The sequence below is a fragment of the Verruconis gallopava genome (assembly GCF_000836295.1).
Source record: "Verruconis gallopava strain CBS 43764 unplaced genomic scaffold supercont1.25, whole genome shotgun sequence".
NCBI lineage: Eukaryota > Fungi > Ascomycota > Dothideomycetes > Venturiales > Sympoventuriaceae > Verruconis > Verruconis gallopava.
In genome coordinates this window covers 159,749-179,623 of record NW_015622161.1, presented here as the reverse complement: position 1 = coordinate 179,623, position 19,875 = coordinate 159,749, and the positions used below count along the sequence as shown (strand labels likewise).

Below are 19,875 nucleotides of genomic sequence, written 5' to 3'. Positions count from 1 at the left end.
CGTCCGCAGTTGGCTGGAGCGGCTCTTGTGTCGGGTAACCGGGCGTTGCCTTTTGCAGATTTTTTTTTAAGAAAAAAAAATTTAAATTGGGTGCGCCCCGACAACGGTTCTCGTGGCTGGATTCACGAAGAACGAGCGGCCAGGCAGCGCTGGAGAGTCCGTCGTTCCAAAGCCGCGCGACGCCGGCCCTTATACCTCCTTTCCACTATTACTCTACACCCGCATTTGCCTCGGAACCCTCGTCCTTCACGATCATGCCTTCTTTCTAAATCGCAGGTTGAAAGTTCGCGATTTTCTTGCGGGACTCGACCTGGCTAACTGGGTCGTAGCGACCAAATCCTTTAACGGCCACCCGTGCGATTACTGATCCTTGCCCGCCAACGACGGCTTTTGCACGCGCGTGAATTATTCAGCTGCGCGCTGTGCTCGTTCGTAATCAAGCTCGACTTGCGGACGCTTCAACCTTTAGGCGCGCTTGGTCACGGACGGGACACCAAGTCTTTGCGACGCTGGTGCTGCCTCATCGCGATCAGTAATCTCGACCAGTTCGTTCTGTGATCTTGATCAAAGGGCGCACGTTTCTACCTTTAACATGGGGAGACTAAGCGTATCTCTTGTGATGCCTCGTCTCCACGTGCGAACAAGACTGTGCACACTTCTCGGCGAAGCCACCCAACGCCCCTTCACAGCGTTTCGGAATGAAATACGACGAGCGCGCTTTGCTCCTTCCCTTTGCCAGTACGTACAATCCATAGCCTTCCCCTCAAGCATCGCCTCCGGGATTTTTACCCTTTGCCCGCTTTTGCACCTCATTTTGGCCTTTTTACATCCTTCCGAAGCTCGGCAGCATACTCCAGCGCCGACTTGTGTGCTTCTCTGGCACCGTAGCATACACGAGTGTACTTTGTCAGCTGCTCGCGATGATACAAGATTCTGGCGAACGTGAGCTCGTCTCTGCTCGTGTCGAGCCAGTGGAGCCTGTAGACGTCTAGGGCTCGCTGGTGGGCTTGATGCAGGCGGTAGACCATGCGTTCGCTCTGAAGCTGGCTTTCGTACTGGGAGAAGAACTTCTCAAAGGTCTGAACCGTGGTTTCATCTCGCTTCTCCGCCTCTGCCGGCCGGATCAGACCAAGCTGCTCCCCCAGGTAATTGACGTATTTCAGCCGATCGTCCGGGTCCTCGTCCTGATCTTCGTCCGTTTCTGCGGTGCTGTCGTCCGTCAGCCAAGGCACAGCGCCTCTCAATTGACGCTTGTTGTTGAAATTTTTGGGCGTGTCGCACGCGTCACAGGTGCACACGAAGTCCCAACCGTTCAGCAGAATCTCCTGCCGCTCCTCTCTCAATGGGTCTTCGCACCCCTCTTCCTCCCCATTCAGATAACTGATGGTGACCTCCGTTCCCTTGACAGGCAGATCTGTTGTCGATATCACACTCGCTCTGCCCTTCTCAGGGTCTGAGATGGCCACGACGGCGTTGGGCCGACACGAGTGATTAAGCATAGCGATGTCCGGCCACAGGTTCAGGACGCACTCGATGTCCCCCGGCGATGCTTCGTATCTTAACGCAGCCCTCGCTATAGATTCGGCGCTCCAGTCCTCGAAGCAGTTCCGTCTGAACTTCGAATCCGCGGAGCCCGCCTTGCCGGCGTGCGCGAGGTCCTGGAACTTTTTGGCCTGTGTCGCGTTGAGGTCGGTGGCGACGGCGTCACGGATCCGTCGCGCCATTTCCCTGGCGTTCTCTTCTCGAAAGCACGGCATGCCCAGTATGGCCGCGTCCTCGGTGAAGAGGACGGTGCCTTGCGGTATCTCGGCCTTGGTCGTGCGCACACCACGCCCATGCTCTTCGGTCATGTAGACCTCGACAAGGTCGCTGAGTGCTCGGGGCAATGGAAGAGTCTTCGAAACAGTCATGTGCCCGTCTGGATGTGCATCGGTTCTCCTCCGCCCTTTCGACGCGCCTCGACGCCTTCTCTTCGCTCTGCAGCGTCTGTTAGGAGATCTTGGACAAAACGACGGGCGCTGCCCGTTCCTAGCGTTGCTTTGGGATCTTGTGGAGTTCCTTCTGCCCGTCGGCCCTTTTGAGCTCTGTGGGTTTTTGTCACGTTGTTGAATCGAAGGCCGCTGCTTCTCGCACCTTATCGTTCTGCTTCTCAAACATCGCGTGGCGAAGGATGGCGATGCCCTGCAATCTGCGTCAGGATGCCTTTTCTTCATAAGTCTTTAGCTGGATTCGATGTGCTTCTGCTGGCAGATCCGAGGAGAGAACAGCAGGAACACAATCTCCCTTATAGACAGCACTCAGTCACGCTGAGAAGCCAGTCACATTCACACGTCACAAAGCGAGCAAACGAGGAGTGCAGTGCGCGCTCGTGGTTCAAATTTCCGCGACAGCCGCTTGAATGAGGTACAAGCGGTCATGTCTTTCAATTTGATCGCTTGATTGCTGTCAAAGATCATTAACTATTCATAAGGTGTTGATCAGCAAGCCGCATTTCTCGTCCCTCTTTCTCAGTTCTTCCGTTTGCTTTTAGCTTTTCATTCGTTTTCGCTGTGAATGTCGATCGAGATCGCCAAAACTTGGTCCCCAAGACAGCTGATTTGCTTGCGTGCCATCATTCAAATCAGACACCAGTCTCATATGCACCATATCTCTCGACGAACTCAAGAGCCTCAAAAGTCGAACAGCCGTTCAGAGGCGGACTGGGAGATCGACGCTCCGTTCCGTTAGTTGCCAGATTCTTCCAAGAAGCTTTTGCGAAGCTTGACCCTGATCGTTCAAGTAAGCTCGTGATCGAATGGTGAAGAAATGACTAAAAATATATAAAACGTCTGGACATCCGTGCGTGTGATTTGCATAAGCTCAAAAGGATGAATTTCTAACGTTTAAGCTTACGAAATATTTGACAATCCAAGTATGAGTCTCGGCTGCTGCTATGTTTCTCTACGGAAGCTCCGTCTGAACGTGTGAATCGGAATTTATGAGGCCACAACAGCTTGAGAGCTGCCATGAAGTAAGTGAAGACGCCTGAAAGGAAAAGCAGAGTTGGCAGTGACAGAAGCTTTTGCGGCGAAAGGCTTCTGGGCTCGTACGATGAGTCCCGAGTTAGATGTGGTGGGGTAGTCAAAGGACGAGGACGAGGACAGGGACGGGGACCTTCTACGTGCGCAACTGCATTTAATGGAAGCGTTGAGGAGGCCTTCTGAATGGTGATCGTGGGACACGTATGACCATGTTGAACGTCTTCAATCATGCAAATAGCGTCAGTGGTACAGACAGCGTGACTTCCGATCAATTTGTGCAGCGTCTCGTCCGGTAGTGTTGCTTCTCGCGTGAGCAACAACTGCATCTGGTTGCGGCAAGCCTGACGCTGATGGCAGTAGATCACTGCCGCGCCTATTGCGATTGAGCCTGCTGTAAGCACAAGTCGATTTTGAAAACTTATATCCACCGCTTGCGCTTCCATTTTTACATTGAAGTTGAGGGTCTCGGAGGTTGTGAAATGAAATTGATCTGTAGAAGAAATGAACGCCGCCGATGAGATTCATAGCCGTACACCTCAGGCTCTAATCAACATCTTGAGTTCGAATCTAGTGATTTAACATGCTCAGGGAGGAAGCCACCGCCCATATTCTTTGCTTTTGGTAGGGGGATTATGGGGGTTTGACGCCACCCTGCTAATTCTTGCACGATAAACTCCTAGATCCAACAAGCGAATTGTTCTTCCTTTAACGTTGCAAAAATCTAAGAATTTTTTCCTGAAAACCCACATTAGCCTTCTGGAGAAGGACAACCGACATCGAACTCGGCAGACCAGCTCCTGGGCATCCGGCTAAGTAAAGGAAGACAAGGAATCTAGGAGGTTGAGCATATTACGAGCCTTCATGCTGCACTCCAACATAGCAATTGAGGCAATGTTGTAAAAAGTTAAATATTTAATTTTGAAGCCCCTGTGATGGCGAGCGTTGAAAGATGAAGCCTACATAAGTTGCTCTATGATAAAAGGCATTTTATGGAGTCGGTGGCAGGCTGCCAATGGAGGATTGGAGCGGACACACTTATGCAAGACGACAAGATGGTCACAAACGCTTAGAAGTTTGCAGATTCGAGTAGATTTGTAACGCTTACGTAGCTGAAACTCGTATTTGCAGCAATTCAAGGCATGCTGTGTCGCTACACAAAGCAAAGCAATGAGGCGAGTTTTGTTGAGGTTCAAGAGCGCGGCCCGTTCTGGCACTCGCCAAATCGGGTTAGAACTAGCGGATCAGCTCACTCTCCCCGCCCCCTCTCTGCAACTGAAGGCCTCCGACTTTCCCGCCTTGCTGCTAGCCTTGTAGCCTATAGGAGGTCGAACGCAGCATCTCCACCGTTTTGCTGTCCTCCGTCTTTTGCCAGGTACGATGACGATTCGTGCGACCAAATTCACGCCCGCAGTCTTGCTCTCTGCGCCTCGGCGCGGCCCAGCGATTCCCAACAGCGACGGATCAAAGATCCTCTGCTCCGTTTCGACATACAGCTTCGAAACGCACGAGAAGACCACGGAGATTCGTCTGCTTGACACGAGGGATCACCACTCAAGTCTGGTCTCTAATGCCAATGGTCTAGGGAATGTCGCTTGGCTCGATGACGAGACCATTGTCTTGCTTGTGAGCGGCGACAAAGGCCAAACCAAAGTCCTCGTTGGGGATCCTACCAAGTGGGACAGTAACCACATCGCGGGAACGATTGACGGACCCGTCGGTGATCTGAAAGTCAAGAAGCTGCAGACCGGCGGCTTTGCTCTTGCTGTGTCTGGCTCCGCCAACCCGGACGGTTCTCTGTTCAATCCTGAAACGGCTCCAAAGCGCTTCACGACCGGCCGCTTGTACAAGTCGCTGTTCGTGAGGCATTGGGATACATACGTGGCTCCGCAGCGCAACGCTATATTCTACGGCTCATTAGCGGTTTGCAGCGAGTCCGGCCGATATGTGTTGTCAAAGCTGGACAATGTGCTCGTGGGCACCGGCCTTGAGTCGCCCATACCACCCTTTGGCGGAACGGACCACTTTGACGTCTGTGAGAACTCTGTGATCTTCGCTGCGAAAGATCCGGATCTAAACCCCGCGAGCAACACAAAGTGCAACGTGTATCTCGTGAAAATCCTGGATTGGACGAACACAACACCCGCACCCGCTGCTCGACCCCAACAGGTCGGCGTCTTGGAAGAATTTCGAGGTGCGATCACCTCGCCCGTCTTTTCTCCCGATGGTAACTCGGCTGCGTTTCTGCAGATGCGAAAGAATGGATACGAATCGGATAAAAACCACCTAATCGTCATTCCGGATCTTTCCAGACCATCGACATGTATTGCTCCGTTACGAGCTTCCGGAGGTGGAGAGGAATGGGACCGCAGCCCTTCAAGTATAAGTTGGAGCTCGGATGGCTCCACGTTGTATTTGACGGCGGAGGAACACGGAAGGGTCAAGCTTTTCAAGACTCCCGCAAAACCAAGTGCAGCCATACATCCGACGTTGCTGACCGGTTCCGAAGGCAGCGTTTCTTCGGTGTCGGTGCTGGAGACGGGTAACTTGATCCTCACGTTCACAAGCCTGGTGGACAACAGTGCATACTACCTCCTTGAGCCGACTCTGTCGTCGCCAAAACCGCAGCTCCTGTCGTCGAACGCGAAGAACGGAGCGTTGTTCGGCCTTTCCGCGAAGCAGATCGACGAGCTCTGGTGGCCAGGAGCCGCGCCCAAGACGAAAGTGCACGCCTGGGTGGTCAAACCGTCAAACTTTGACGCGAAGCAGAAGTACCCTCTTGCGTACTTGGTTCACGGCGGCCCTCAAGGGGCGTGGGAAGATGCGTGGTCGACGCGCTGGAACCCGGCCGTGTTCGCCGAGCAAGGCTACGTGGTCGTCTGCCCGAATCCGACGGGCTCCACCGGCTACGGCCAGCGCTTCACGGACGCGATCCGCAAAAACTGGGGAGGCCTGCCCTACCAGGACCTGGCCCTGGGGTTCGAGCACATTGAAAAGAACGTGGCCTATGTTGACACGGAGCGCGCGGTCGCGCTCGGCGCGAGCTACGGCGGCTACATGATGAACTGGATCCAAGGACACGACCTGGGCAGGAAGTTCAAGGCGCTGGTCACCCACGACGGCGTCTACTCGATGGCGTCGCAGCAGGCGTCCGAGGAGCTCTACTTCCCCGAACACGAGTTCGGCGGCACCTGGTGGGACAATCAGGACTCCTGGCTCGAGTTCGACCCGGCAAAGTTCACCGCGAACTGGGCGACGCCGCACCTCATCATCCACAGCGACAAGGACTATCGGCTCACCGTCGCGGAGGGCCTCGCTGCGTTCAACGTCCTGCAGGAGAGAGGCGTGCCTAGCCAGTATCTCACCTTTCCGGACGAGAACCACTGGGTCCTCAACCCGGAGAACTCCTTGCTGTGGCACGCGGCCGTGCTGGAGTGGATAAATGGCTGGGTCGGTCTGCCTACGCCGAGCGAGAACGACCCGCAGCTAGCCAAGGTGTTGGAGGAGGCTTCCGTGCCAAAGTGGGGGACTGCGATGAACTGAAGCATGCGTTATTTGGGGGGATTTGAACCGTCGTGGACCTCTTTGACAAGTTTTCATTTATTTTTTTTTTAAAACTGTTTACTAGGTGCCCATGATTGGAAGCAAACCTCTAGCTCACGAATCCATGTACATAGAGGTACCAAAAAAAAGTTAAGCCAAAGTCAGCGCCAATCCAAATGACATTTCATGTACTCCACAAACTATTTTCTTTACCGTAAACGCCCTTTCCGTATGCGCGAATCCCAATCATACTTTGACCGCCCTCTTCCCGCTTTCGATCAGCTTGGCTTTCTTCGGCGTGGGCGCGACTGGGCCGTCCAGGCTCTTCCTCTTCTTCTCGGCCGCTTCGAGCGCAAACTTCTCCTTCCTCTCCTCGAACTCCTTCCTTTTGAGCTGCTTCTTTGTGAGCAGCACCGGCGTCTCTTCCGAATCCAAGACCTGATTTTCGTCGACCCACAGCTCGTCAGCGAGCCAGATGGGCAGCGCGGCGCTGGTCGGCGTCTTGATGTGTATCGACTTGACGCCCCGCCACTTTTTTGGAATATACTGCTCGACCATCTTCTCGACGATGGCTTCCACATTTTCCGCTACGTCTTTGGGCGTCCAATCGGCGAGCGCCGCCTTGACGCTCGTCGTCGCCGAGGGCGCAAGGTGCACCAGGGTAGTCTGCAGCGTCTTCTCGATCTCGGCAGCTATGTCTGCTGGAGCACCAATGATCTCCGAAGCCACGCCCTTCTTCTTCGCAGGCAGTTTGGTCTTGTCCGGCCGTCCCTCGCCGGCGTATCTTAGCTTACCGGTGAGATCTACGGGGATCGGTCTCTTGCTCGTGGACTTGAAGAAAACCTTGCCTAGAATCATGGGAAGGCCGGTAATGATGCGTTCATCGGCAAGGAAGATGTCGTATTCTGCAAGCAATTGTCTCTTGGCCTCAAACGATTTTCCATACTTTGCCTTCAGTCTGGAGATGGCTATTACTTTTGTGATGCGCTGTTTGAGCTCTGCTGGAAATGCGGGTGAGGCGACGAGATCTTTGTAGGCAGTTGGGCGGCCTGCAGGCGGATCACAAGTGATGAGGCATATCTTAGAGTCGTCGCTCGTCAGGACAGGGTGTGGAACCTTTCTGCATACGTATGTTAGCCAGAACAGCTCGAATTAAAAACCGTGCGTGCGATGTTCACATTTTGCCCGGCTTCAGTCTGTTGCTGTCGAGAATGTGCTTCTTTGCGGTGAAGACAAGCCATATTGGGGTGTCCTTGGCATCCGCCCCTTCTTCACCATCTGCGTCGAACAGATCCGGTTTCTTGCCAGGTTTCTCGGTCTTGATCTGCTCTTTAGAGCGTTCAATCGCCTTGAGTAGAGCGGTGGCCGCACGCAAGACCTGCGCCGAATTGTCAACGCGACTAACTTCGAAACTTATGCAATTTGAATTACCTGGTCAGGATCAAGTTTGTAAGGAGTGCCTGACTGCGCCATTGCGTCTTTCGAAAAAAAAAAAATCCTACTTCTTAACTTTTTGTTAAAAAGAGGTGTTTGCTAGAGCGCAGGGACACCTCGAGGCTGGGAAGTCGCAAAAAAAAGTTCGGCGCGCCAGCAAGCGGAAAGGTGAACTTTTTCCCGCCAAGTCCGCTCCGCTAGCTGCCGTAATCGGCAAGCCCTTTTTTTCCTTCTGAAATACCGAAGAAAAATCCTACGCATTTTTTCTTGTCTCGTTCGACGGTAGGCACTCTCTGCGACTGTATTGATCGCTTTCAGGCCCAAAGAGGACCGGTTCGAATTCGTTGAGAAGTTCGTGCCGCTTTTCACAATTCTTCCGACGCGCTCATGATGGCACCAAGCATCAACGGCACGAAGCCCGTCATATCGAGCACCCGCTTTGTAGCAACTATATTCCAGAAGAGCACGGGAAATGACGCTCCAGAGCTGTCAGACACATGCCTTGCGGCTACAAGAAGTTTTCTAAGGAGTCTGTTCCCAAAAGCCTCAACTTCGTTTCGATCTTTGGCAGATCACGTGTCTGAAGCCACAGTATTGGTCGCATCGCCGCTGGACTTGGTAGCGCTTCGACAGGACAATGCCCAGGCGATTCTGGATTTTGAACGAGAATGGAATGTGGAGCTTGTGTTCCAGAAGGAGGGCGCGTTCAGAAAGCACAAGAGACTCGCCGTGTTCGACATGGACTCGACGCTGATTCAACAGGAAGTCATTGACGAGATTGCGCGCAAGATCGGCGTTGAAGAACAAGTCTCGGCTATCACGGCGAGAGCCATGAATGGAGAGTTGGACTTCACAGCGTCACTCAAGGAACGTGTGGCGCTTTTGAAAGGAGTACCTGCCACGGTGTTTGTAGAGCTGAGGGACGTGATCACTTTGACTCCCGGCGCCAAGGATCTCATCAAAGCGCTTAAGAGGCTAGGATATAAGACAGCAGTATTAAGCGGCGGCTTCACGCCACTTACAGGCTGGCTCGCTCAGCAGCTTGGCCTTGACTACAGCTACGCCAACCACCTTGTCGTCTCGGATGACGGCGCAAGGCTCACGGGTGAAGTCACTGGCGAAATCGTCAACGCGGAGAAGAAAAGAGAGCATGTGCTTGCTATTGCAGAGAAAGAAGGCATCCTTCTAGAGCAATCACTCGTGGTGGGTGATGGAGCTAACGACCTTCCAATGATGGGCGTTGCCGGCCTTGGCGTAGCATTCAATGCGAAGTCCAAAGTTCAGCTTGCGGCACCAGCAAGACTGAACTCGGGCAGCTTGATGGACGTATTGTATCTGCTAGGTTTTACACGAGAAGAGCAGGAACAGTTGATCTCTGAGTCGTGAGGAAGCGGACTTGGTAAACATGAAGTCCAACAAAAAGAGTAGGAGTTTTCTTAAGAATAATGTGATGGTAGGATCACAGGGATAAATGATCGTTCCACAAGTCTCGGTTGAGCGTTACTCGGCGGATCTACCGATTTAACATCGACATCCGCAGCTGCATATTAGGCCACGCCATTGACTACAAATTATAGAACGAAGTGTAAAACCTTATAGATTATAGAAATAGCTCTGAATGCTGTAGACTTAGGCGTGGAATAAAGTCGCTGTTATGCCAGTGTTGATGAATACAAAAGGCATGATGTAACCAAGTCTTCGACGGGAGTTTTCTTCGTTTCGCCATGCTCAGTAGCTCGAGGCCATTAGGAAACGTGCGTGTCGATGAAGTTTGTGCTTCGAAAACACGTCATGCTCAAGAAATAGGTGGTGGTGCGAAAGCGATAGGTTCTGACTCATACTGGACTCCTGAAAGGTGGAGAGATCGGGCGGTTCCAAAATTGTCCCTTCGAAGAGTGAGTTATGTTTTATGACTGTATTTGCCACCGGCAAGACTCCAGTCCATCGGCACGACGCGAGGGGTCGGCAAGACAATACATGTCCGTACATTAGTGATTACGATATATTCCTATTGAATCAAAGTTTGAACCATTATGGCCCGCAATTTAGCCCTGTCGGACCATGGGAAAGACGAACGTCTGAAAGTGCAGGTTATCCAAGACTCTGTTACTGCGGGAAAGCCGGCGAAGGGCCCGAGGGACAGTTTCCGGTGAACAACCATGCGCCGCTCGTACTGGCCTCTTGAAGTCCCAACGGTGTGAAGCTCGAACAGGAATGCTTAAAGCAGTGTCAGGGATTGGAATTGACCACGATGCGGAGAGCTCAGATAGCAGCACTGCCCATGTTCAACGGCGTAGTGAAAAGCTGTACGTGCCTCCCGAAAACGCCATGGTATATGCGAAGGTGTTGCGAAAGCGTTGTGAAGCACAGCCAAAACGTCGACGCCTTACGGCCAGGAAGCGTTTTATTTGTTAGACAGCGCAGGTCTAAGCCTTGAAGGAATGCAAAGTGCGACGTGCGCCAGCTGATTTGCACACAAAGTACGTCACACGTCACCAATGCTCCTTGCCGGTTAAGATGTTGATGAGAATGGCTGTGACGCAGACATGGGCGCTCGCGCAGCTACTTGAGCTGCACACAAGGAAACTATAATTCGACAGTTGGATAGGCACATGCCGGTGGTTAGCCACAATCGCGCTAGCATTGGAAGGGACCTTCAATAGAGACGATCCGCATGTGGGCGCATGTCAAGGTCGTCACAGGCTTCACAAGATTACAAGTGGTCTGAGCAGGCACACGTTGGTAAACATAAGAATATCCTTGCCCGTTTACCTGGCCGCGAGCGCGAGAACAGGGGAACAGCGGTAGCGAGCGGAGGTATCTCCATGCGAAGGAGCTTTCAGCGGAATCGCGTCCACGAAACAGGGTGGCTGAAGGCTGCAAAGTGACTTGTATGTATAGATGAACGAAAAGGCTTCAGCACGTGCAGGCGGTCTGGATGCTGCTTGTGACGGGACGCCGTCGTTACGACATGCCAGACCACATGACGACGCACGCTGTGCAGCCGCGAGAATGCGGTGTCCATGACGCCAGCGTGGTGCAGATGTCCAAAACGCTCGCCTTGCGGAGTCCGATGGCAGTGCCCAATGATCTGGCGCTCAGGGAAGAACCCAGAACGTCGGGCCTGCGTCGTGAACACATCGGGCATGAAATGCTGACGAGTAACGTGGCCAGCGAGGACCGGGACAAGCCGTGATCGAAAGTGGAGCCAGTCGAGCCCAAAGGAAGACGGGTACTTGTAACGCAGCGACGGGTGTGAGCCAGGAAATGTTTTTGCTGTGGACACTTTGGTAGGGTACGAGGCTAGGCTAGGGAAGGGCTCAGCCAACGGACGGGGCGCGCATGTGCTCTTGGTGCCCAAAAAAGAAGCGAACAAAGGCTGGTAGTCAGGAGAAGGTTTTGAATCGACGTCCTTTTGGGCCGTTGCTTGCTCACTGAGGGCTGTGTGCGATGTTGAACGCGACCCAAATCGGGGTCTAGCGCGCAGGGGTAGGCCGACGTGGCACGATTCACGAAGCTTCGACAAGCAGTGACTCCTCTGGACCTTACAGACAGGCGGATCCGGTTGGCCGCACGGAGCATGAGGCCGTGAGTGAGGGATGACTGGAAGGACGTGATGGTCGTGATGATGAAACACACACGGCGAAAGGACTTCTGAGGGCGCCGTGAAGTCGAGACAAAGCCGAGTGACAACGACGTGTAGAGGGTGGACACGGAGCATCGTTAAGCTTGAACTGGTCGGCTCCCATTGAAGACGGCGTTCATATAAAAAGGAGGAAAGAGAATCACCAGATCAACGAGCCCAAGATCCTCATCATTGCCATTGCCATCATCGTCTTCCTTGTTTTGCTCGGATCAAAGAAAAAACAGGACTCGTTACACGCCCGCATCGCCTGTGCGTTCCTGCTGCAATTGCCGTGTGAACGCTCACCCTCTATCAAAGAAAACAAAAAAAAAGGTTGATCCGCACAGCCGTCTGGTAGGCGACGTATCATGCAACGACAGAGGCATCCGATTGTTCTTGCACTTGCAGAGAGGTATAACAAGAGACCAATTCGTCGAAAGCCTTGAAGCAAGACAAGTTCGAGTGAAGAGACGCGAAGGAGCGCGTTCATTGTCTGCGGGCCGGACGAGCCATACGAGCCGTACGATAGCCTCAACCCGTCCCCGACGACAAACGCTCGCCGTCGGCACCAGTCAAATTCCCGAGCGACGATCCTCACGGTACGTCGATCCGTCCTCTGTTTACATTCGCATTTTTCACCCTTGATATTCTTGTTATTTTCGCCACTCCCCGAGCACCGACAAAATACCGGCGCGTGGGCTGCATCGACCGGTCAGACAGATCGTGCCCTCGTCCGGCGTCGAGTCCCCAGGCACTTAATACCAGGCAGGCGCTGGTGTGTGTCTGCAGCACCCAACGGCCTGTCTGTTGACGCTGTTTGCTGCTTTCTTGCTAGCCTGACTGTGCAGGTGTCGGCATTCCATCGCGCAAGGTGAGTGACCTTTGCCTTCTTTTCTTTGCTTTTTCCCAGGTTCGTCACGTCCTTCCGATCCGTGCGAAGGAGGAGAGCGGCGGCGATGGTGGTGGTGGTGACGACGGTGATGACGGTGGGGGGCCACCAGGCGACGTCAACGGCAGCCTGCCGCCCATCATCGTCATCATCGGCAGCCGCAGCAGCATCCCAGCACTCCTGACGCCCGCTGGAGCTGGTCCTCTTCGCCAGCTGGCACTGGATTCGCCTGAGGTGGCCTGTCGGACGAGCTCTGGCGCTGGCAGCACGTCTGTTTGGCTGCCGCGGGCGCAGCTAGTGGGAGCCCTCGCGCTGCGGGTGTCTTCTAGGTGCATCTGCCAGCACCGCGACTCCGCCGTGACGCCCACCCAAAAACTCTTTATAAGCTTATTTTAGTCCCGCTTTTCGATCTCGCGCCCAATTCCACGCTGCACTGCCTCTTCTTGCGTTTCTCTCTGCTCTCTGTGCCCAAACGAGACCGCCGAGCCCGAGAAAAGAAAACCTGCCAGGCGACCCGCGCCCGTACTGACTGCCGCACCCAGATCTCCGCCAGCACGCCCGTCACGGCGACGTCCAGACGACGAGCTCGCAAGACAATACAAGGGATCCAAGCCTCCAGCCAATCGATCCTCGCCGTCGTCTTCTGCCACAGGCTGGCTCTTGTGCCACGGCAAGCCTGATCGACCCTTCAGCTGTGCCCAACTCCTGTATTTGACCCTCCGCCCGACCGCCTCTCGCACCCCGTCTCTCCCGCGCGCTCGCCCTCAGCGACCCCCCGTCGCCGCCGTCGTCCGGGGTCGCCATCGCTCGTCGCTGCTCCGCCCGTCTGCCGTCCTTCGCAGCGGCAACCCGCGCTCGGCCTGGAGGCTGCGCATTGGCCAATTCGGGCCTCAGATCCAGCCGTCGCCCTCAACCTGAGACACTCGTCCTTCGCCCGCCCGGCCCCGTTTCTGCCCAATCGTCTTGTCCGTCAGCCCTACCCGACTGTTCGGACACAAACACGCACCTTCCCCCTCTCCCCTCCAAGGAACGACTCTTCCTTCCAGAATTTCTTCTCTCTGGTCCCTCCTACCCCCTTTCCCGTCCGCACACCTCCCTCCCCGCCTTTCTCCTGCCTCGTGCGCCCGGCTTCGAACGCAGGAGCTTGCTGCTTTTGTTTACAAACATCCGGGTCAGATCTGCGGGTCACGCCCTTTAGTCGTACCGTACTTTGTCGCCGGCGCACGAGTCGAGCCAGCAGTCGCATTGTTGACACCTCGTTCGACAACAACCGTCGCGGCCCGTCCCAGCAGGTCCCAGGAGGTCACCGCTCGCCCAACTTATGAACTACTGTTATGTCGTGAGTATACCGTGCTTCCCTTGCACTTTGGCCTCTCAGAAGAAGAAAAGCGCGCCTTCACCTTTCACCCGCCCCGTGTGCTGCCGTGTCCGCGCACGCGCAGCAACACGGAGATTTGGTCGCAAAAAGCCCCGGCCGGCCCTGAGACGTTGCGTACGCTCGAATAGAGCTCTAACAAATCCAGGCTGAGATTCACCGTCGATCACAACACAGCCGAAACAAGTTCAGATAGCGAACAAATCATACACGGCGCTAGGTGGGCAAACTTTGAAGACGACGAAATATCTGACGACGACGACGAAGACGACGACGAGGAAGTCGACGACGACGACGACGAAGAAGAAGACGACGAAGAAGAAGAAGACGACGACGACGAAGACGATAGGAATTGGGACTGCATAAACGACATCGCCCACGGGAACGACGGTCCTTCGCGGAACATCCTCCCTGCAGAGTCCGCATCTCAATCACGGTATCCCACCAGACCAAGCAGGGGATACGCAGCCGGCAAGCAGCCAGAGGGGCGCGGCAAGGTACCGCGACCACCACCGAAAGTGCCTGAACCACCTCCCGGCCCTGAGCCTCGGCGCTCTCGGCCTCGTCGTTCCCATTCGGTTCGCCCGCGATCTGACGTGGGCGAGTCACACGATGATTACCCGCTCTACGGACGGGGACTGGGTGATCTCCCGTATCACTCGATGAAGACGTACGGCAGCGGAGGTTTTGACTCTGCCTCCATGGTGTCTGCTGTTGTCGATGATCCGTACGCCCTTCACAGATATCATCGTGACCCCTTCACGGCTCCAACCCAGACGGGGAATCCGTTTGCAGAACCTCCGGATCCTTATTTTCAAACGCGGCGAAATCGCATGTCGATGCCTTATGGAGGCAGCGAATTGGCCCGATACGGTGCGGCTCCGTCTTATCCATACAGCATCTATCCTCCCCCTCCAGGCTACCCCTACCCTCCCTACCCACCTTATCCACCTGCACCTCCTTTGCACCACACACCATCGCCGCATGCGTCGAAGAAGAGCACGCCTGCGCCTCCACCACCGGCCCCTGCGCCTCCGCCGGCGGAAGCTGGAACGGTGGTAGTGAAAACACCCGAGCCCGACCCGAGCCTAAAGATGCTTCAAGACTTCATCGCTGCACAGGAAAAAGCCAGGGCTGAAAAGGCTGCGGCGAAACAAAGGGAGAAGGAGGAAGCTGCTGCTGCCGCCGCGGCCGCCGCCAAGAAGGCCGAAGAGGACAAGCTGGACGCGCTCCAGAAGCTCATCTTAGAACACAACAAAGCGCAGCTAGAGCGTGAGAAGAAGCGACTTGAGGAATGGGAAGCCGAGAGGAAGAAGAAGGAGGAGGCCGAGAAAGCCGCGGCCGAGGCGAAGCGGATCCAGGCCGAGAAGGAAAGGGAGATCAAATTGGCTGCAGAGAAAGCAACGCTAGAGGCGGAAAAGAAGGCCGCAGAAGAGGCCCAGAAGCGGAAGGAGGAACACGACAAGGAGCTAGAGGAGATCAGGAAGAAGGCAGAAGAGTTGGAGGCGGCGAAGAAGGCCGCAGAAGCCGAGGCCAACGCACTAAAGCCGGCTGATGACATGAAACAACCACCCATTCGATTTAAGGATGCCGTCGGTCGCAAGTTTAGCTTTCCCTGGCATCTATGCAAGACATGGAAGGTACGTGTTCGCGATGACAAAGCGACTCTTTGAGAACCTACTGATCGATCCTTGTTTCGTTGCAGGGCATGGAAGCGCTCATTCAGCAAGCTTTCCTACACGTTGACGTTATCGGACAACACGTACACGAAGGCCACTACGACCTGATTGGACCGGACGGCGAGATCATCCTTCCGCAGGTTTGGGAGACGATGATCAAACCGGATACCATGATCGAGATGAAGATGTGGCCCATGCCAGAGAAGAAACCTCCGCCAGACCTTCCGCCGCCGCCGCCGCCAATGTCGATTCCACCACCGCCGCTAAGACCCCCAAAGACCGACAAGAAGGGCAAAAAGGCCAAAGGAATCCCCCCGCCGCCTATGGATATACCGCCCCCGCCTCCGCCTCCAAACATGGCTGGCGGCCTGCCACCACCTCCACCTCTACCACCCCCGCCGCCGGGCGTTATTCCTGTGGATCCACACGTGGCCCATCCACCTCCGCAAGCGTTGGGTAAGGAAAAGAAGAAGAAGAAGGGCCAGCCCACGGGCTTCCTTGTGTGGACGGCCGGCGGACCTCGCCGCGAGCAGTCTTTAAAAGCCGAAAAAAAACCTGAGTCCGCCAGCAAAGGCGCTCCAAAGCAAGTGAAAGCAGTAGTAGCGCAAATACCGACGAGCGAGAATGGCAAGCCGGCAAGACCAAGCGCGCCTAATGGCAAGGCCGAGAAGAAGAGCTCCTGGCTCCCGTTCTAGTGGTTCAACGCACCACCTGGCGGCATTTGCCCAACGAGCTTTGTCTCGGCCCTCTCGACTCTATTGCGAAGACTGTTTGTGTTTTCTTGGAAACTTGTGTTTTGGAGGTATGTCTGTTCCAGACGGATTCACGGGGGCACGGTTTTCCTCCCGCGGTACGCGGGTCTTTCGTGTTCCCACACCTTAATATTTTTTTTCCCTCAAATTCCTCAAACCCCCTTTCGCCAACTTCTCCAATGGCCAAACACGTTTGCCCTTCGTTGGTGGAAGGGATATGGGCGGCTCAATTTCCCTTGTTCTCGACTGCACGCGGCGGCAGCTGGAAGTCTTCTTCTCCATTCTCCTGAGCGCCTGCTCTGTTTTGCCTTCCTACAGGCAAGGAAGTCAGACGACACGAGAAGAGAATCATCATTTTTTTTGGTAGATACGGTGCTTCCAAGGATTCCCCGCTTTTGTTCGGCTCCATACTTGGTGTTTTGCGCTTGCGAGCGGCCCTCCTCTTCTTAAGGCGCATTTTCTGCTACGCACTTTGGATTTACAGTCTATATACCACTTTAGCATGTAGGCCCATCTGGACAGGACCACGATGGCGCGGCTGGGATTGCATGGCGAGCGATTGCTTTTGTTTTCAAGTTTTGATGGTTTATGATTTGGTTTCATTTTTCCTCTTTTGCTGACTTTTGCTTTTGCTTCTGAGTTCTTTTTTTTGGTTTTCCCTCTTCGTCAGCCCTTTTGCTTGTTGACTACTTTGGGTCGGTTATGATACGTTTTGACGATGGATGTGGAGCAGGTGTCGACGACAAGCACGAGAATCACGTGGGAACGATGGAACGGGACGGTTTGTTTGACTGCTGCTCTGTCGTGTCCGTTCGTCAAGGAGGGAAAAACGAAAAGAGAAAAAAAAAGGATAATCAATGATAAAGTAACATTAAGCATGGCTGCTCCCCCCTGAATCTGTACAGTTTTTCTTTTTGGATTTCAGAACGCTGCCTCATTTCCTCTCCTGGTGCCTCCTTCCTCTCCGTTTCGTACCGCTTCCTTTCCTTCCTTTCCCTATTTCCTCATCCACTTTCACACCTCGAACACGCTTCCTCGCCCGTGTGTGAACAGCCCGCGATTCGTCTACGACGCTCCCGTCCGCGGAATCGCCAAGCGACAGCAGGACGCGGCTCCGCCGGCGCAGCTGCCCAGATCCGGGCATTAAATGAAAAAGAATCAAGTTCAGCTAGGCGAGCGCCCGCGCCGCGTCTAGCGGTTTCGCTCGATCCGCTCGCCTTATACTGGGCTTCTGCTAGCTTGGCAAGGAGGGCGTGATGCAATTGTGCTTTCTGCCTGTTTGCTGTGGGTGCGTTCGCGCGGTGGGCTGGGAGTCGGCTGGGATGGGAGGCCTCCACAATCGGATTCGCAAAGGGCTTCGGTGGTGGCCAAGACGTTCCAGAAAGCGAGCGGGGGCTTTTTATTCTCTCTTTTATTGATTTCCGCACCCTGTAGAGGAGGGGCCGGGAAGCGGTTTCTATTCAGGGTTTCTATTCCTTTTATCGATCTATTAAGGCTTGTCATCGCGAGAGCGCTGCGTCCAAAACATCGTGCGGACGGTCGTATCGTAGGGCATCCGGTCATTGGCGATGCCTGATGCTGTCGATTTGCTTCCAGCTTGTCTGGGATCTATAGCTGTTGCGGCACGACGAATCACGGGCTGCGAGAGAAGATGGAACAAACAACCGACCAGGTCCCAGACAGCGAAGAATACGGGACGTGATGGGGGGAGCTCGATGATTCTTGCCAAAGTTTATGGTGATTTTCCGAACACAAATGTCGCGAGGTAGTCCGGGAGACGTGCGTCGAGCTCGACTGTGCTGTTGACGAGTACAGAGAAGCACGGCATGGGTATTGGACGGGATGATCTGTTCAAGAAGGAGAATGGTCCAGATCCAGTTCCGCATGAACCACTTCCCTACCAAACTAGTAAACCAATGTTGTCGCCAAACGGCTGCCAAGATGAGGCATCTCGTCCCTCCGCGAAGTGAAAACGAACATTGTGTTCAATGGCCTGAAGTCGGCAGTGGTGGGTCTACATAGACGGGTTCAACAAGTGTGATATTGGCTTGAGTCAGGTCCGCGTATGAAGACTGTGTCCGGGTTTCGAAGCCTTCACGCCCCGAAATCTAAACGTCTTGCTACCTTATCAAAACGTTCACCCGTGTCAATCTCGCCACCCTTTCTTTTGAGGTCTTCGCCTAACTTCTCTTCTCCGCCTCCCTTTTTGGGCAGGTTCTTCGTTTCCGTCGGCCGCGGCTTTGCCGTCCAGTAGGCATGCTCCAGAACCTGACGCGCACTGTATCTTTTCTGCGGATCCAGCTGGAACATGTGGTACAAAAGATCGCCCTCTATCTCGTCGCTAGTTCTCCAAGTAGACATAAGTTGCGACTTAGTTTTGAGCGGTGTGAACTGAGCGGAGTTGCCCGTGAGTTCGCTCCAACGGGGAAGCTTGGACACTCCCGGCCAGTTGCGTTCTGTAGGATGCCCGAAGACGTCTTGGATGAGCGATAGAAGTTGGATCTCCCGCTCCGCGGGGAGGAAAAAGTCTCCTCGCAGCAACTCCGCATGTACACACGCAACGCTCCACACGTCGACCTTGCCCGAATAGAACCGCGTTTCGTACAGCAGTTCCGGCGGTCGGTAGAACATGGTTATGACGTTTGTGGTCATCGGTCTGTTCGGATCTGGATCGACCATCGAGCGCGCAAGACCAAAATCGGCAAGTTTGAGGGTTCCGTCGGCGGCGACGAATATGTTGTTTGGTTTAATGTCGCGGTGCAAGATGTGATTTTCGTGGCACCACCACACGGCCCGGTTGACCATCAGCATCCAGGCTTTGATGTCTGCTGCGCCGTATCTCAGCTCGTTCTTGGCCTTGATGATGGCCTCGAGATCGCCCATGGGCAAGTACTCGAGAACGAGATTGATATTCTGGTCTTTCGAAGTGAAGACACCAAGCAGGTGTATTATATTTGGGTGCGAGAGCTCTGAGAGGTATTTGCATTCTCGAAATGCGGCGGGAGCGATGCCATCTTTGAACTCTTCAATTATCTTGATTTTCTTGATTGCTACCAGTGTTTTAGGGTCGGTGCGCAGGTGGCCTCTGTACACTTTCGCGTATGTACCCTCGCCAATCGCCTTCTCTGATGAATCCTTGAGTATGTGGACAACGGATACCGGCGTGCTTGTTTCAACTGACCTTTGACGTATTTATGTTTCTCTTCCCAATTCAGTCTCTCCGCAAGATCCTCAGGCGCTGCTTCGTCATCAGAGCCTCGCGGTGAGGAAGCCGCTGACTTGAGGTCTAAAGCCTGCACAGCAGCGATCGGTTTGGCTTTCGCGGCAGGTAGCTTCGAAGGTCGAGCGCCTGGCGAGGCTACTGCAGGAGATCTGGCCATGATTCGGTCTCGATTGATTTTCGAAGGGTGTGGATTTTTATCAAGAGATCCTAAGTCTCAGATTGTTCGAATTAAACAGAAATGTCACCTCGGCATTATGTACAAGTGTCTAGGACGCGAGTTCAGCAGATACTGGAGCGGCCCAGTTTGGACGTCGAGGAAGTCGATTTGGCGCCGCAGC

General features: G+C 54.3%; 5 protein-coding genes across 7 annotated transcripts; 3 read left to right on the top strand and 2 right to left on the bottom strand.

Annotated features, from left to right (window-relative positions):
- Positions 1-4,327: 4,327 nt before the first annotated feature.
- On the top strand, positions 4,328-6,751 carry PV09_06878 (uncharacterized protein). The gene has a single exon (XM_016360582.1). The coding sequence runs from the start codon at positions 4,398-4,400 to the stop codon at positions 6,558-6,560; it is 2,163 nt and encodes a 720-aa protein (XP_016211568.1). The 5' UTR covers positions 4,328-4,397; the 3' UTR covers positions 6,561-6,751.
- Positions 6,605-8,116, bottom strand: PV09_06877 (uncharacterized protein). Its single transcript, XM_016360581.1, has 3 exons — positions 7,992-8,116; positions 7,739-7,938; positions 6,605-7,680 (listed from the first exon to the last, which is right to left on the bottom strand). Exons 1-3 carry the CDS (start codon positions 8,031-8,033, stop codon positions 6,807-6,809), a joined length of 1,116 nt encoding a protein of 371 aa, XP_016211567.1. The 5' UTR covers positions 8,034-8,116; the 3' UTR covers positions 6,605-6,806.
- A 129-nt stretch (positions 8,117-8,245) lies between these two features.
- On the top strand, positions 8,246-9,688 carry PV09_06876 (phosphoserine phosphatase SerB). The gene has a single exon (XM_016360580.1). It carries the CDS (start codon positions 8,382-8,384, stop codon positions 9,378-9,380), a length of 999 nt encoding a protein of 332 aa, XP_016211566.1. The 5' UTR covers positions 8,246-8,381; the 3' UTR covers positions 9,381-9,688.
- Positions 9,689-11,719: 2,031 nt separating this feature from the next.
- Positions 11,720-17,239, top strand: PV09_06875. 3 transcript variants are annotated; one of them, XM_016360577.1, is made up of 4 exons: positions 11,720-12,490; positions 13,051-13,847; positions 14,032-15,523; positions 15,589-17,239. In XM_016360577.1, the coding sequence occupies exons 2-4, from the start codon at positions 13,843-13,845 to the stop codon at positions 16,255-16,257; spliced, it is 2,166 nt and encodes a 721-aa protein (XP_016211563.1). In that variant the 5' UTR covers positions 11,720-12,490; positions 13,051-13,842; the 3' UTR covers positions 16,258-17,239. The 3 variants fall into 3 exon arrangements, with proteins under 3 accessions (XP_016211563.1, XP_016211564.1, XP_016211565.1); XM_016360578.1 differs by lacking the exon at positions 11,720-12,490 and having other exon boundaries at positions 12,795-13,847; XM_016360579.1 differs by lacking the exon at positions 11,720-12,490 and having other exon boundaries at positions 12,795-15,523.
- Positions 17,194-19,815, bottom strand: PV09_06874 (uncharacterized protein). The gene is made up of 2 exons (XM_016360576.1): positions 19,496-19,815; positions 17,194-19,439 (listed from the first exon to the last, which is right to left on the bottom strand). The coding sequence occupies exons 1-2, from the start codon at positions 19,692-19,694 to the stop codon at positions 18,409-18,411; spliced, it is 1,230 nt and encodes a 409-aa protein (XP_016211562.1). The 5' UTR covers positions 19,695-19,815; the 3' UTR covers positions 17,194-18,408.
- Between the last annotated feature and the right edge of the window lie 60 nt (positions 19,816-19,875).